This window comes from Aulostomus chinensis, chromosome 12 (genome assembly GCF_037954235.1).
Source record: "Aulostomus chinensis isolate RoL2024-O1b breed Wild chromosome 12, RoL_Achi_v1.0, whole genome shotgun sequence".
NCBI classification, from domain to species: Eukaryota; Metazoa; Chordata; class Actinopteri; order Syngnathiformes; family Aulostomidae; genus Aulostomus; species Aulostomus chinensis.
Genome location: NC_141331.1, coordinates 19368745 through 19385820, shown reverse-complemented (window position 1 = coordinate 19385820; position 17076 = coordinate 19368745). Strand labels below are relative to the sequence as shown.

The following is a 17076-nucleotide window of genomic DNA, read 5'->3' as shown; positions in this document are numbered from 1 at the left end:
TGCTTGTCTTCCTTGAAGATCATAAATAACCTTGATCCAAAATGTATCACTGATTTAATAACCTCATACTGTTTGCACATTCCTATTCTATTATTACAGTACTGAGCAAAAATCTAAATAATCAATGCAGTTTGGGAAATAGGGAGTCGTAACCAATGACTCACCAGCTCCACTCCACTGTTCAGTACCAAGACCTCATTACTCTCCAAAACTCTCATGCATGCCATCATTAGAGCCTAATCCCAAACGGATAACCTCCAGGTGCTGCCAGTCACTCATTACCCCAGCTGTTCCTCAGCAGTACAAAACACATGAAAACCATACTCATTGGTCGTGTTTACAGCAATAATCTGACTGCTGACCTTATATTGAGAAAGGTAATATTGTGATATATATTGTAATTATAGTGGTAGATTTAACCTGAAAGCATCCATCCATTCATCCATCCATTGTCAGCCACATATCCTGTTAAGGGTCACTCAGTTTAGAGTATCAATCAGCCTCATTCCCTCTTGATGTCTTTGGACTGTGGGAGGAAGCTGGAGTACCAGAGAGAACCCACACAGGAACAGGGAGAACATGCAGACTCCACACAGAAAGATCCTGTGCCCAAGCCGGGACTCGAACCCGGAACGTTCTTGCAGTGAGGCGACAGTGCTGACCACTGCACCACCGTGCCGCCTTTAACCTGAAACCATTTATGTTATGCTGCAGCTGGTAAATTTGGAGTACTCTCTAGCCGATTACACAAAACACTGCTTCATAGACTGGTTAAAGTTTATACATATTTACAACGCACTTCAATAATGTGATTAAGATCCAACTGCTTTAATCTGATTATTGCTTACACTGGCTGTGACCTTATTTGGTTAAGGTTAAGGTAGTCAGAAGATCTTGCCCAGAGTTTGCTGTCTGGGATTCAGACTCCACACTCCTTCAAACCTTAGGCACACCGATGAATCCTTATTCATCCAAACTCTCTCAGTTTAAAAAAGCATACACTCTAACTTGATTCTTGCCTCTGCTTCCATAAAATCAACTGCAGCCAGTGTGGAAGTGCTGAAAAACTGCTGATCCTTAGGTGGTGACACGTGTCCGGCTCCAGGAGCGACTCTGGGAGCAAGTCAGTCACCAAAGACCTCCATGTTAAAATGTCCAATTTACCAGCAGATATAAACATCTTTACAACATCCCACAATAACTTTTGTATTTTTAATTTCATTACACAGTTCAGGGGTAAATTTTTATATAATTCCTCTGATCAATTTTAATAATTAAATATCTTTATCCCATAAGATTACCCAACCTGCTGATTACTCCCAGGTCACAGTCTGTAACCAAGGCTGGTCCGACCTTGGGCTTATAGAAGCCACTTTGTGGAATTTCTAGCATCCTGACTTGAGATTGAACTCGGTCCCTAGCTTTACTTAATTTTCCCCTTGAAATGCTTATTTTTTTGTAAGAAGAGTGACAGTAATCACAAAATACTATATCAGCTTCCAGCACAAACAATCACTGGACGTGATCAATATGGTAACAGACAGTTATGTACAATGTTAGTACATGAGAATACAATCGTTTTCAATTTATTGTGTGTTGATCTATTTAACTGAATATGATGCTATGCTAATGCATCTCCTCTCCTATTATTTTGAGTGAAAAGAAGAGAAAAAGTGCAGTTTTAAGCAACAATGTATATTTTGTACAGGAAATACTAGTGTAGAACCAATTAAACTGCTAAGCCATTTTCCTGTCAAAGGTATGCTCTATTCTTTTTAAAGGAAAATTCTGTTTTGAGGTTGTGAACCCGTTGGTATATGGGTAAGCAACTCAAAACTCTATAGGCATTTGAAGTAGGTTGCTTGGTCAGGAATTTATACAATGGAGGGGGCACACTGTCTTTGTCTCTGGACAGGTATAAATGTAACATGTTCAGACAGGCTGTATCAGTTCAAAAACCGTTCTCTGAGAGATCTGGGATACCACTGCAATAAACATGGGCAAGGTAGGAAATAGTCAGCTTCTAAAGTCAATTAATATGGATATAAAAATCGAATGGCGCAATGTTGCTCATTAAATCATTGTAAAACATTTGAACTTTCTAGATCATCTTCTACGAGGACAGGAACTTCCAGGGCCGCTCCTATGAGTGCATGAGCGACTGCTCTGACATGTCCTCCTACCTGAGCAGGTGCCAGTCCTGCAGGGTGGAGAGCGGCTGTTTCGTGGTCTACGACCGTCCCAACTTCATGGGAAACCAAACTTTCATGAGGAGGGGCGAGTACGCTGACAACATGAGCATGATGGGAATGAGTAGTGGTATCAGGTCTTGCCGTATGATCCCCACGGTAGGTTGGAAACACAAAAATTATGTTTTTCACTCAGTAAATATGTTTATTTTTTAATTATTTTTGAATTCTTTTAACCAGCACCGAGGCCAGTTCAGGATGAGGATCTTCGAGAGGGAGAACTTTAGCGGTCAGATGAGCGAGCTGATGGACGACTGCGAGAACATCATGGACCGCTATGGAATGAATGACTGCATGTCCTGCCAGGTGATGGACGGCCACTGGCTGATGTTCGAGCAGCCCCACTACAGAGGCAGGATGCTGTACGTGAGGCCTGGAGAGCACAGAAGCTTTAGGGAGATGGGCATGAGCGGCTCTAGGTTCATGAGTATGAGGCGTATCACTGATATGTGCTAATTATACATTTTCACTCAAATAAATGATTTAACTTTCTAAATTGTGGTGTTGTAGTAATTAATTTTTACCAGTACACAGTATGTCAGTCCATTTGCACAATTTCATTGATAGTTTTTTTGTAATTTAATACATTCTTGTTCAGTGGACACATGACTACAACATAAAGAAACCATGATATTAAACACTGACAACAGTTCAGGCTAGAGTAGACACAAACAACTGCACAAGTCACTTATTTAAAGAAAGTACATCGGGCAGAGTTTTGGTTTCATTTAACCAGATTCATGTCTTCTGGAAGTATTCTCCATGCAAGAAGGTGCACTAATTGTTTTGTATTATCTATGTTTGTCCTGTTTGTGTACAGGATAGAAACCATCAACATTTTTCACATTATTTGAATATGCCTCCTGTATGGCCCCTGCCACAGCCCCCATCACAACAGCAACCAGCAGTCACCATGTCTGCAGTCACAGCTTCAGTCCTGGACAGGAACTGCTGTGGACACAGTTGTACTTTGTAAGGGCCTGGGCTTTTGACAGGAGAATCAAGAGCAATAGCAGGAAACCTAAATGAATTAAAGCTGGTGAAATACATTCCTTCTGAATTTTAACTTTATCAGCCAGCTGTACAGTGCACAGGGAGCATGAGGACCAATTCCTGCTCTCCCATGGTGATCTGACTTCTGGATGAATATCAAACACACAGTGGAAGCAGAGTCATGAGATGTTTCCCCAAATTCTGTGCATTTTCTCATTACATCGTGTGGCAGTGTCTCAATATGCTACTGTATATTGACATGAGGTGGTTGGTTGAGCTGTGACATTTGAGCATTTGTGTCTTTTTTGATGGGTCCTCCAATGGGAACAACCTACTCTATAACATCTCAACTTCATCAACCTCTTGTTATCATTAAGTTGAGCTCTCTGCAGGTGCCACATGCACATGAATCATGAGCTTTTGCTTTACATTGCCAATGGTATACTTCCGCAGTGTGAGTTGGAATTTACCATTTCTGAGATCAGCCCCATGGATAATGCACATCTGTTGAGACAGGAAACAGGAAGGAGCAATCCAAAAATGATTAAAAACACAGGGTCTTGGGAGAACAAAAACTTAAACTTACTCAGCGAGCAATTAGTGCATCAATGACAGTCAATGGAGGTTAAAATTTAAAAAGCATCCAAGAACCAAAAGATCAAACAAATTGCAAAAACAGAGCATACAAACAACTGGACTGGTGAGCAACATCTGGAGTAGACAGACCGGAAACTCAAGCGAGGACAAAAATGACTAAGGAACCATTAAAATAGTCAAATTAGCACCATGGCAGCCATGATAAGATCAGATGAAAATCTCTATAGAAAGATGTCAAATTGCCTCCCGTCTTATTTCCTTACCTTCCTACTTTCTTAGCATTGGATGCACAGGCCCTTCCTTCACATTTAAAGCAATGCACTGTGGGAAAATAAACAATTTGACCATCAAGGCACACAGATCATTATATACTTTAAGAATACGCTCAAATTTGAAGACTACCCCCTTTCCTTTTTACTCACTATTTTGTGTGATAGTGATGATGGTAGAACCCAATTGCAGGGAGCGGAGATGAAAAAGAATGTGTAGCACTCAAAAAAAACTTTGTTAAACCAAAATAAACTATACCTGAATTCAGGCATACACAAAGGAGTCTTTAACAAACAACAACATGGAACGAGCTAGGTGGCACGTTGAGACGTGACAAGATTGACTCTGACAAACACACTAAAATACATACTAAACTAATAATGCATCAGGAAAAAGGTGAGAGAACAAAAAAGACATGCAGGAAGAAGTATGAGGTGACTTACGAGGACTGATAACCAAAGAGACCTAGGGGAAGCACTCAAAAAGGGTGGGAAACAGACAAAGACAGGAGGTGAAAAGCACACAGACAGGAGGGAAGGGTTTACAAAATAAGACAGCAACTGCCTGGAGCGAACAAACATGCATGTAGAAACAAGCTAGAAACACAGTAGTGTAAAACAAGAAACACATCTACACAACGGCAAAATTTAACAGTCAGTAATACAAACTAAAAACTACAAAATTTGAAGACCATAACTAAAGTAGACGTGGTCCTTATGGGACCATAACACACTGAATGACCAGAATGCTGCGAGAAGTATGTGCTGGTTTTTTGGTTGTTTTTTTTTTTTTGTCATATTAAGGATTTTCTTGTCTACAAATCCAGTCCTTTATATTTGCCAGTAAAAATAAAGATGCAACAGAGATTCAGCTACCTCTTTTCATGATGCAAAATGTTACATTAATTCATTCATTCAATTCTGCTGGTACATCTGGAATTAATTCATAATAAAGTGCAGAAAAAGGTGGACATGAAAAATTGATTTAATTTGATTTTTTTTTTTAAATGCCTATCTCAGTGTTGGCTTTAATTAATAATTATATTAAACATTATAGGTAATAATTTGTACGTATATTTTAAGGGGCAATGGTTTAATCTTTACACAACATTAAAGTCCTTTCGTGTGAGACCAGTCTTAACAGTGCTTAAAGTGTTTTAAAATATTACCTCATATTATTGTAGTAACATTCACCCGGCTGGTCAGACGCCGGCCTGCCCATCAGGTGTAATTCAGGGTTCAATGACATTTGAACAGGTGGCTGGGGCGAACAAGGATGGAAGCCTCAATCCAGAGATTAATGGGAGAACTGCCATAGTGTACAAAAGTTGTCACATGGATTATTTTTTACAGTTGTGTCCACAGTGTGTATTGCTGGATATTATATATTCATTATGTTGTCTGTAGTGCTTCAGTGATATCAGTTAAGAGTATGAAAACAGAAAAAAACATAACTTGGTGAAAGTAGAGATGTTTTAGATATAGTTGTTAGTGTAGTATAGTATTAGTATTTCACTCATATTTTCAGATGTTTGATTTGTGTTTTAAATTTCAGTCATAAGAATATTTCTCCAAGAGGAGTGAGGCGACTGCACTGTAACTGGCCGAAATCTTAAAAATGATCATACTTTGGATATTAAGGCGAGGTGGGAGACAGAGGGAGGCGTCACAGTCTCACCAGAGGAGTGGGACTGGACTTGCAGACAGCAGTGGACAGTGACAAGCTCTCCCACCTGGAGAGAATTCAGCTGGAAAAATGTGACTCGTTTCTTTCGCTCTCCAGCGCAAAAGACCAACTATTCAAATCAGACTGCCTGCTGGAGGTCCTGTGGGAATACCTCAGCAAATCACTTCCACATTTTTTGGAGCTGTCCCTCTGTTGCCCCTTTTTGGAGTGAGGTTCTTGAGGTCCTGAAAGTTGTTTTCAAAAAGAAAATGGTGTTGAATTTTAAAGTCATGTATCTGTGTAATTTGGATGATCTTGAATTCACAAAGCGGGATAAATACCTTTTGAGAGTGTTACTAGTGGGATGTAAAAAAGCAATGACCAAAAAATGGCTCACGAAAGACAAATCAACAATAAATGAGTGGATTGATATAATATATAATATATATGTCATGGAGAGAATTACATTCAAACTAAGGAACCAATTTGATGTTTTCGAAGAGAACTGGTCAAAATGGCTCAGCTATGTGTTAACTATAAGACCTGATTTTGTATAGGTAAAGAAAAGGTCAATCATTTAATAAGATATGGTCATCTTACTTGTGAGAAGCCTTACTATACTTAATATAATTTACTTTTTTATGTGACGATGCCTTTTTTCTTTTTTCGATTGATGTCTTTATTCAAAGCACAAACTCCCCCTCTGTTTTTGTCTTATGTTGCTTTGTTATGTTAAAGAAAATCAATAAAAAGTAAATTGAAGAAAAAAATTACAATATTAATGCAAAACAATATCAGAATGAGTGGTGCAGTGGTTAGCACTGTAGCCTCACAGCAAAAGGTTCTGAGTTTGAGCCTGTGTGGAGTCTGCATGTTCTCCCTGTTCCTGTGTGGGTTCTCTCTGGTACTCCAGCTTCCTCCCACAGTCCAAAGACATCAAGAGGGGATGAGGCTGATTGATACTCTAAATTGACTGTAGGTGTGACTGTGAGTGTGAATGGTTGTCTGTCTATGTGTTGGCCCTGTGATGGACTGGTGACCTGTCCAGGGTGAACCCCGCCTCTCGTCCGAAGGCTGCTGGGAAAGGCTCCAGCCCCCCCCCCCCCCCCCCCCTCCATGGATGGATGGATGGAATATCAGAATGAGTTGAGAGAAAGCAGACTGGTCCAGCTTTTACAATGGCACTAGACTGGGGACTTGGGCCTGCTTGGGTTTGAGTTGGAGGTGCCGTGCAAGATATGTACAGAGCATCTTTGCAGCATAGGGCAGTAAACCAGACATACTGTTCCCAACCAGGAAGCGGCAGCCAGCTCTCTTACAACTAATGCTCAACCTTGCTACCTACAAGAGACAACAGGTCTCTCGTCCTCACACTGGAAACAGCTACCCTACCTTTCTGTCTTCACCGATAGTGACAGTTAAAGTCATGTAAGGTATCCACCACACGGGAAGATGAGCAAACAGCCAATCCTCCACTGGAATCCAAATAATTACATTGTGTTTTAGCTGCTACATTCCTCCAGATATAAAAGTCAGCGGATGAAGAAAATATATTTCCCACACTTGGGTGCCACTTTGAAGTGAAATAATGTGATAGAGCGACTCTTCTAGTGTGCTGGATGAACCCTGGTGGACAGAGGAGAAGACTCCACTCTAAATGCTGGGCAGGCAAATTTTCACTTGCCCATTCAGCCAGTCACTCAGCAACCTTCCCAGTTATGGGGTCTGCCACTTCTAGCATCGAGCCAAAAAGGAAGCAAAAGTTAAAGATTATTATCTGTGTATTTCCGGCTTGAATATGTGAATCAACTGTTCAAAGAGAGCAGAGAAAGTGGCAAGAGCACTTCATAAACATATATCTGATTTTGGGAGCCACGTTGGGTGCAATCATCCTTGCCAATGTCTCCAATGGTAAAATGGTTCTGGTGAGAGTCCAGACAAAGAACAATTCACATAACCCTGAGGATAAATCATGTTGTGAATGCAAACTCACCTGGAGCAGGGGTACCGGAACTGAGGCACCCTCCTGGAGCCAGATTTGGGACGGTATCTGGCCAATGAGCATCTGATGGCAGCTCGTTGACTGATGGTCCCTGCCTCCTTGTGACTAGTCTCTGACTTTCTTTTGTGCCTGTTTTCCTCAAGGCAGTTTAGGTTACCCAGGCTTCTTGGAGTGCCTGGATGATGCCCTGGACAGGATTAGGTGGAAGGACCGGCTAGATCTAAACCAGAGTGATGTTTGATTATTGCACATCTATCCTAAACATGGACTGGCAAGAACAAACACCATGTTTAAGCATGGAACTTTGAAGTCTTGCCTTGACTTTAGGGTTCATGCTTATGTGTCTTTCAAAGCTACACCATTTGTACCACCTTGTCTACTATATATGTGAGAAGGTGATGAAGGGAAACTGCATTTCACATACCCTTGGTCCATTTTGAGTATCTTGTTATGCCATCTGGTCTGACTAATGCCTCTGCAGTTTTGTAGGCTTTGGTGAGTGACATCTTCCATGACGTGATCAACCAGTTTCTTGTTGTGTGCCTTGACAATATTCTTATATTTTTTCTCAGACCCAAGCAGAACAACAGCTTTGCCTCAGCGCCACACTTTGTCCAGCCAGATTCTGCTTGGCAATGTTTTGTGTGGATGGAAAACTCAGACATTGGTGTTTGTGCAGTACTATCCCAACAACCTTTAGCTAATAATAAAATTAATCTCCCTCAAATTCTCACCAGCAGGCCGGTTATTTCTCTTATCTTGTACCTGCTGTAAAGGTTCCCACAATGCCAAGCCTGCTTTTACAATTTGTGGGTGAGAAATCAGGTGGTAGCCCAGACCCATCACACCATCCACTTGCTTCAACATGGACACTGACTCCTGGTCATTTAGCTCTGCCTGTACAATATCAAGTCTGTAACAGTCCCAGCTGCAGTCTGCTCTTTTTATTACTGGCCTCTCAATTCCTTCTCAATAAACAGTCATTTTTAGTCATTCACCATTATAAAGCACTTTTTCTTGCCCTGTCTAAACTTTTAGCTGGTGAGACAACGGACCTTTTAGTGGTTGGTGTTTTCTATCTGCATGGACTCCAATCAGACATTGTGTCAGAAGGTCATAGTTCATCTCAAAGGTTTGAAGGCATGTTGTCCAGCCCCAGCAGTAACAGCCAATGTCTCTCGTTACCATTCCCGGTCTTACTGGCAACCCAAGTAAGCCAATAAGGAAATGGCAGCCGTAGTCCACTACTGAGCCATCCACTTTGAACAGTCAACACTCCTGAGTGGAGAATGCCCATAACTCCTTGCCCATTTTCTCTGCTCCCTTGGATATCCATCCCCTCTTTTTAATCTTTCATGTGCCACTGTCACAGTACCTTGAAGCAAGCCCTTGTTACCTTCTCCACTCATCCTCCAAGGTCATAGCTTTGGTCTTTGTTCCAACTTAAAGTGGAATCCAAGAATTGTCTGGCCATTTTGAGGTTGAGACTGTCAATAACATCTATCATTTACATTTACTGGATTAAATCAAGGTCAAACAAATTTAACCTAGCTCCACACCCTTGCCCCCAAACATCCACTTCCACCACCAAGGACCACTGATGATTACATCACTTACTTGGACTTCTTCAAGGTCTGTTATCTTATAACTAGGAAAGTTTATGGTTTGGAGAAACACAGTTGGATACCATATAGCCATCTTCTGGACCGGTTCCTTATTCAGAACTCTCATCAGTGTGGACTGTTAGGCCTTCTTCTTAAGCATAGCTGGCAGACTTACATTCCCTATTTGTGTATTAGCCTTAATCCCAGGGTTGAGTCAGTTGTGCCATTATTCATATTCTGCTTTGTATAGTCTTCGTACCTTTTTGAATCTTTTAATACTGTCTTGTCTCTCACATCCACTCCACTCATGCTCTAACTGGAAGCTGCTCAAGATCACCTTCAATCTTCTAAGCTCTGTTGACACGTTAAGCCCTGCTTCACCCTGCCAGTTTTCCCCTGCCTAGTTCTGCCAAGCCAAATTCTGCCTACCAGCATGCCCTGCCCCACTGTGCCAGACTCTCTCCATTCCGTCACCATTTCATCAGGTTTTTGATTAATATTCTTGGTTTGAGGTTGTTTCCTTTTTGTCTGTGTTTTACACTGTTTTTCTTAACTCACTCTGTAACAGCGTGATCTGGCCACAAGGTGGAACCCCACAAATACAGAGACAGATTTTGATTCAGTGCGCAAAAAAAAAAAAACGTCACTGATAAGGCATACTACATACTCTTCATTTCCTCACTGAGAATAATACCATATCCCTGCCCATAACTTTGAAGTTACCTAAGTAGTTTAGAAAATCCCCGTTTTCAAGGCATGAAGAATGAATGAGATTTGCCGAGAGACTTCAAAGACATTGCTATGTGTCGTCCAGTCTGTGCTCTTATTCCCAGCATTAAATCAACCATGTTCCTAATGAGCTTTACCAGGTTTGTCCCTTGGCAAAATTCTGTTTGTGATATTCATGGGCACAAGGAAGAAACTTTACAGCTTAGAGACTTCAAGACTGATTCGCTGCTATGCGCCGATGATGCTGTTTTGCTGGGCTTGTCAGGCTGTGACCTTCAGCAACTCCAGGTGCATCGTCAGTGTGAAGTGGTTGGGATGGGAGTCAGCCACCTCAAAGTCTTGGGCAATTGTTTTCTGCCAGAAAACAGGGGGTTGCTTCTCCCAGGTTGGGAGTGAGTTGCTGCCCTGTTTTGGGGTTTTGTATGCAGTTAAGGGTAAAATGGAATGTGAGTTAGACAGGTGGACTGGAGTGACATCAGCAATAATGCAGGCATGCATAAACACGTTGTGGTGTTCAGGTAATTGAGTCAGAAGGCAAAGTTTTAAGTTTACCAGTCAATTTATATTCTCACCCTCACTGAGGGTCACAAGCTTTGGTAGGTGACCAAAAGACTGAGACTGCATGAGCAGCTGAAATGAGTTTCCTCCTCAGGATCAGACTCTGGAGATCCCTCCAGGTCTATGCACTCCACCAAAGCTCATAGAGGCCAGTCTGTACAGTTTCACATTAATACTTTAACATCATATGTCATGATGCTTGGTGGCGGACCATGAGAAGTTCATCTTGTTCTCCTGTACTGCCACATGGATTCTCCCATGATCTTTTCATGGAGGTGTCATCGTATAATTGTATATTATAATTACCTGATCTGAGCCTTTGCAAATCCAGGTGCTAATCCAGTAGGAACACATCATGGAAAAACATGAACAAGACAATTTGATCAAATTTTAATCAGTCAATAATTATCTCCAGTGACTTCAGAGACTAGTTAACATAAAAGGATTTTCCTGATTTAGTATCTCATCTTTTCGTATTTTCCATGTGCTGAAATCCTCGTGTGATTCCTAGAGTATCTCTTGCCCCTTCCAGCAAACACAATGAAATTTGACTTTTTGATATTTAATGAGCTGATTAAATTCACATAATCTATTTCTTTATTTGTAAATTATAGGAGTATTTAAATCTGTAAAATAAATAGATGAATAAAGAGCCTGAATATAAATAAGAAATCTAATTCAAAGGCTATAGAGTTTTCATTCTGGTGTAAACTGAGTTTTAAAAAGTGGTTTCTGAATTTCCGATCGGTCATCAGGTACCGCGTCTTACTGAAGAATTGCAAATTCTGTTATGACCCACAGGAGGTCTTTATGAATATTTAATGATATCCATGATTTCATTTAGTTACGGTGGATCAAACTGTAGCTGTAAAATTATGATTTTCAAAAAGTGTTACCTAACATCATATTATCAAACTCCACACAGTCAAACCATACTACTGAAAACTATATTTACCATGGCACCTCATGGCAGCACCTTCCCCTCAGACTTGATTTTTTTAATGTCTTGTGTATTTTATATGTATTTCCATAAATATTTGCCTGAGTATTTAAAGATGGGTGTGGAAATGGTACAGTATGACTGAAACTTCGCAGATATATCAATGTCAATTTCGAGTTCATCAATTTCAAGTTCATGAAGTGAGAGGATATGTGCTTATCAATTTCTGTCGAAAAGCTTTATTTCTGAAAAAGCACACACACACACACACACACACAAACACACGCACACACTTACATTAAAAGTACATAAAACAGCATTAACAGAAATAAAATGAAATCCCATAGACCTACATTTTTTGGTTCTACTGAGGTCCAAAAAATGTTAGGACACCTTTACATGATTCAATCAACCGCCGTACACTTGTTGATGCTTGCCAGTTATTTTTATTATACAACCATACATACATGTATCTACAAACAGCTGGATAAACATGTTTTGTTTGTACAGATGTGAATTTTATACAGACATGTCAGACCATTGTTCCCACACAAAGGGATTCTCTTTGAAATGTGTAAAATGGACTATTGTCTGCTACTCTGTATTGTAACTTTAAAAAAAAATGCTCATTATTTGGACTTCTCTATGGAAAAATCCATTCTAAAGTCTTCTAGGGGATCCAGTCACATGGAAATGTGACAAATGCCCCTCAGCACTCTATAGGCCTCTATACCATGTTGCTGGGTCAGGGGTTTACACAATGGGAGCCACAGATTCTTTGGGTTTGGTCAGGTATAAAAGTAACAGTTAAAACAGGATGGTCATCAGTCTAGCAGCAACACAGTTCTCTGAAGAACTCGCACAACCACCATGACCATGGGCAGGGTAAGCACACTCACCTCACAACTATTTGCCATTGATTAACGATTTGAAACCATATTGATGGATTATTATTATTTAGCCTAATCAACCTTTGGGATTTCTGAACTTTCCAGATCATCTTCTACGAGGACAGGAACTTCCAGGGCCGCTCCTATGAGTGCATGAGCGACTGCTCTGACATGTCCTCCTACCTGAGCAGGTGCCACTCCTGCAGGGTGGAGAGCGGCTGCTTCATGGTCTACGACCGTCCCAACTACATGGGTAATCAGTACCTCTTGAGGAGGGGCGAGTACGCTGACTACATGAGCATGATGGGAATGAGAGACTGCATTAGGTCTTGCCGCATGATCCCCATGGTAAGATATTTATTCTTCTAATCCTTTTAAATAGATAAAAAATAACAATGTGTATAAAACAACATTTGTATTTGATTGCTTATTACAGCACAGAGGCCAGTTCAGGATTAGAATCTACGAAAGGGAGAACTTCGGAGGTCAGATGAATGAGCTGATGGAGGACTGCGAGAACATCATGGATCGTTACCGCATGTCTGACTGCATGTCCTGCAACGTGATGGACGGCCACTGGCTGATGTACGAGCAGCCCCACTACAGAGGCAGGATGATGTACCTGAGGCCCGGAGAGTACAGGAGCTTCAGGGAGATGGGAATGAGCGGCTCTCGGTTCATGAGCATGAGGCGTATCATGGACATGTAAACCCAGTTATATAAAATGCTTAAACAACACAAAAGTAAATAAAACTTTTTGACAAAATTTTTTTTTCCAGTTGTGTCATTTGGTGGTTAGTGATTTCTCAACATGTGAAGTATAAATATAATTAATACATAGAAAACACTGCTGACAATTATTACGACATAGAATGACTCAGAGGATGCATGTTTGCCCATTAGTACCTCGAGAAACTATAAATTCTATCTGATCAAAAAATAAAGGTGTGTAGTCACAAATTCCTATATTATAGTAATCTATTAACCCCTTAAAATGCAGAAAAAAAGATGGCATGATGATTATGACAGGCGTGTTTTTAGATAAGATCATCATCATGTTTTAGTGACAATTTAGTGACAAGAGTCAACACTATTTTTAGATTCCATACATTTTTTTAAAATTAATTTCATTCATTTATAAGCTATGAAGTGGAAGGAAAGTGTTTTTCTAGAACCAAAAAAAAAAAATGTTATGCCCAAAACTTGAGTATGTTGAAATCCATGAATAGCAAATATTGGTATATGTGGTCATCATAAAAAAATACAACAACCTCTTCAAAGCATTTATGAAGAATAGCTGTTGAGGGTTAAAGGTTTTGACCTTTCAATGTTATAGTACCCTACAGAGACTGTGGTGAGATGAGGCAGGAACAATGACAGTGTGTTTTCGTGAGAATAGACCCCCTGACCTTCACTGCAGTGCTATCAGCAGTTCACAAACATGTTGTATCTGAATGCTTGTGTTGACCCCGTGACCTTTTTCTATAGCACAACCATCAGGCCAAATAGTTCAAACAAAATAATACAACAACACAACGGCATAATGACCAAAGATGGCTTAGAAAAAAAACTCAAGTCCAAGCACTCAAGGTACGTTTGAAAAGTAAAAATCAAAATTCTTTCAGTGGGCTTGAGTTGTTAAAAACACAGCATGTGTTAGTTTGCATCTTCTTTCTGACGTGAAGACACAAATGACCCAGCAGAGTTATAATAGTGAAGCCAACTCAGTTGTGCAACACATGGATTCTTTTCTTTCTGGTCCAAACTAAATATTCAAATATTCATGTCAAGTATTTGGAAGCACAATGATGCAACCAAATACAATGGCATATTAGGGCCAGGGAAGAGGAAATAAAATGAGAGGGGGAAGTTTTTTTATGCATTTTTCACGTCAAGGAAAAAGTCAAATTGTTGAAAAAAAGGACAAAATGGTGAGAATAAAGTAGCCTTTTTTTGCTGATCACGCACTTTGAGATTAAGTTTAAAAAGTCAAAGTAAATCAGAGGAGGAAGAGTCATCTGACTGATTTTGATTTCAAGAAAAAACTCAAAATGTGGGTAAGTAAACTCCTGTTCATGCAGGGGGTCCTAAAATGGGAAGGACTCAAAGATTGAATTTTATTGTAGTTCAGTGATGTGACTGAGCCAGGTGCATTCACACATTATGCCTCTGGTGTAGCCTCTTTTCTGTCCTCCAGCCTCCCACTTTATATTATTTACCGAATCAATGCTTGTCATCTGTCCTTCTGTCGTGTCTCTCCACATTGAAAAGTTACGCCCTTCCTCACTGTTCCTCTTGATCAACTCGCAGGCAGACATGCTGTCAGTGGCACCAAAGTCAGGTCCCATATCATATCGCCTCACCAAGACATCTCTCTCTTCTGTCAGAGCAGCTTGCTTTCCTCCACCAAATGTTCGAAGAGGAGCACACGTTTAAACGATCACCCTGTAAAGTCCAAAAACCCTGTCATTGCCTCTCTTAACACGAACTTGACATCTGTAAGACACCCTAACTGGCACACAGGCCCTCTGGTCTCTGTCTCCTTTTGTTTCTCCTCTTTTCTGATACGTGATCTCCTACATATATATATATATATATATATATATATATATATATATACGTGTGTGTGTGTGTGTGTGTGTATATATATGTGTGTGTGTGTGTGTGTGTGTGTATATATATATATATATACACACACACATATATACACATATAGATATATAGATATACAGGTATAAATATGTAAAATGAATAAGTATGTATATGTTTTTATGGTACTTCTTTCCATGCTTTCGCTTTTCTCTCTCAACCATCCATCCATCCATCCATTTTCTTCCGCTTATCCTGTTAAGGTTGCGGGGGGGGGGGGGGGGGGCTGGAGCCTATCCCAGCAGCCTTCAGGTGAGAGGCCGGGTTCACCCTGGACAGGTCACCAGTCCATCGCAGGGCCAACACATATAGACAGACAACCATTCACACTCACAGCCACAACTACAGTCAATTTAGAGTATCAATCAGCCTCGTCCCCTCTTGATGTCTTTGGACTGTGGGAGAAAGCTGGAGTACCAGAGAGAACCCACACAGGAACAGAGAGAACATGGAGACTCACACAGAAATATCCTGTGTCCGAGCTGGGGCTTAAACCCTGAACTTTCTTGCTGTGAGGCTGCAGTGCTGACCACTGCACCACTGTGCCACCTCTCTCAACCATCTAGTACTAGTTATTGTTATTGCATTGTTATTATTGTAAAAAATATATTATACACACTATCAGCCTAGGTCCTTCTTAGGGCCTCTCGCAGGAAGAACTGTCTGCTTTTCACTGGAGAGCATTTGAGTCAGGGGACACCTGGCCAGCTTCCTTCATCTCCCAATGAACTCTGTCAGAGCATTCACTTATCATAGTACTGGTGTTTGGGTCAACTCAAGGCTGACCATGAACGCACCATCATCACAGGCTATTTAAAACACCTGTGGCATCATGGCCACCCTCTTTTCTTCTGCCTGTATGCCATACAGGCCTGTCAGTGACTCCAGCCCTCCTGTTTGCTGTAGAATGCCCTCTGGTCTGCCAGGCTGTTCTGGTGTCCGATCAGTTGAGAGGGGTGGGATGTTCCCCTTGTGAGCAGTGTGGATCTGTCCACTCTTGATTGAATATGCATTACTGTGTTATGTTAGGATTGTTAGCAGCTGCATTCCTGTAGTTTAGAGTTTTTCTTTAGTTTACCTTAGCCCTACCTCTTTATCATTATATTGTCTACAGTACTCTTTCCCCCAGTTAAGGCTATAGAGCATTTTAGAGTGGACCAAGTGGTTTTGTTATTTTGACTAATTTGTTATCCCTCCCTTTTTCTTTAGCTGGGCTGGTAGCCAGGTTGCTACAAAGACTAGGCACATACTTTGGTTCCCGTCATGGACTGTAGTTTTAAGAGCACTGGGATACACCAGATGCAGCATTTACAGTGACCTTCTGTTTGCCATGAGTACATGAGGTAAATGATTTCACCCCTGGAACATACCCTTGAGGACGCTGTTTACCTGCTGCCTGCATTGGCCCACTTCCCTTTCCCTTCTGTTAATTTCAGAAATTGCTTACTTGAAGTATTTTTCTAAAAGAATTATTGTTCTTTAAATAAATCATCATAATGAAACTTGCCCTACCTGTCATGAAGACTGGAAGAATTCACCCTGCCTCTATGACCTGTTTCTCTCAGCACATTCTTCCAGTAACCAATAATCAATTAAACTGACTTTCCTTTTTGAACCACGTCTCTGTCTTAATTCCGATATTGAATGTGCGTCACACAGTGTGATTAATGCATTCGTCTGAGCTTATATCTCCTTGGGCACAATTTCTCAGGTTCTGCTTTCGTAGCTCTGGTGCCCTCTTGCCAGCACATCCTCTGTAAAAGCTGAGACGTTTGTTCTTTGTTTTTTTTATAAACCAGTTTTTTCATTTTAATCAAAGTGTTTACATTTGAATGTGTGGGCAATTTTATGGGGTAGTGTGCGTATGGCATACAGTAGGCAGAACAGCAGCTGATACAGTAAGCATCAGAGCAGCAAGTAGCATGCCTGT

General features: G+C 40.8%; 2 protein-coding genes and 1 long non-coding RNA gene across 4 annotated transcripts; 2 read left to right on the top strand and 1 right to left on the bottom strand.

Moving 5' to 3' along the window:
- The first annotated feature begins 284 nt into the window (after positions 1–284).
- On the top strand, positions 285–2705 carry LOC147252420 (gamma-crystallin M3-like). Of its 2 annotated transcripts, none has more exons than XM_086220738.1 (3): positions 285–335; positions 2106–2348; positions 2430–2705. In XM_086220738.1, exons 1-3 carry the CDS (start codon positions 312–314, stop codon positions 2703–2705), a joined length of 543 nt encoding a protein of 180 aa, XP_086076864.1. In that variant the 5' UTR covers positions 285–311. The 2 variants fall into 2 exon arrangements, with proteins under 2 accessions (XP_086076864.1, XP_086076865.1); XM_086220739.1 differs by lacking the exon at positions 285–335 and adding an exon at positions 1988–2005.
- A 411-nt stretch (positions 2706–3116) lies between these two features.
- Positions 3117–4160, bottom strand: LOC147252419 (uncharacterized). The gene is made up of 3 exons (XR_015118756.1): positions 4103–4160; positions 3713–3746; positions 3117–3200 (listed from the first exon to the last, which is right to left on the bottom strand). It is a non-coding gene; the product is annotated as an uncharacterized LOC147252419 (long non-coding RNA).
- An 8284-nt stretch (positions 4161–12444) lies between these two features.
- Positions 12445–13206, top strand: LOC147252418 (gamma-crystallin M3-like). The gene is made up of 3 exons (XM_086220740.1): positions 12445–12492; positions 12603–12845; positions 12934–13206. Exons 1-3 carry the CDS (start codon positions 12478–12480, stop codon positions 13204–13206), a joined length of 531 nt encoding a protein of 176 aa, XP_086076866.1. The 5' UTR covers positions 12445–12477.
- The last annotated feature ends 3870 nt before the right edge of the window (positions 13207–17076 follow it).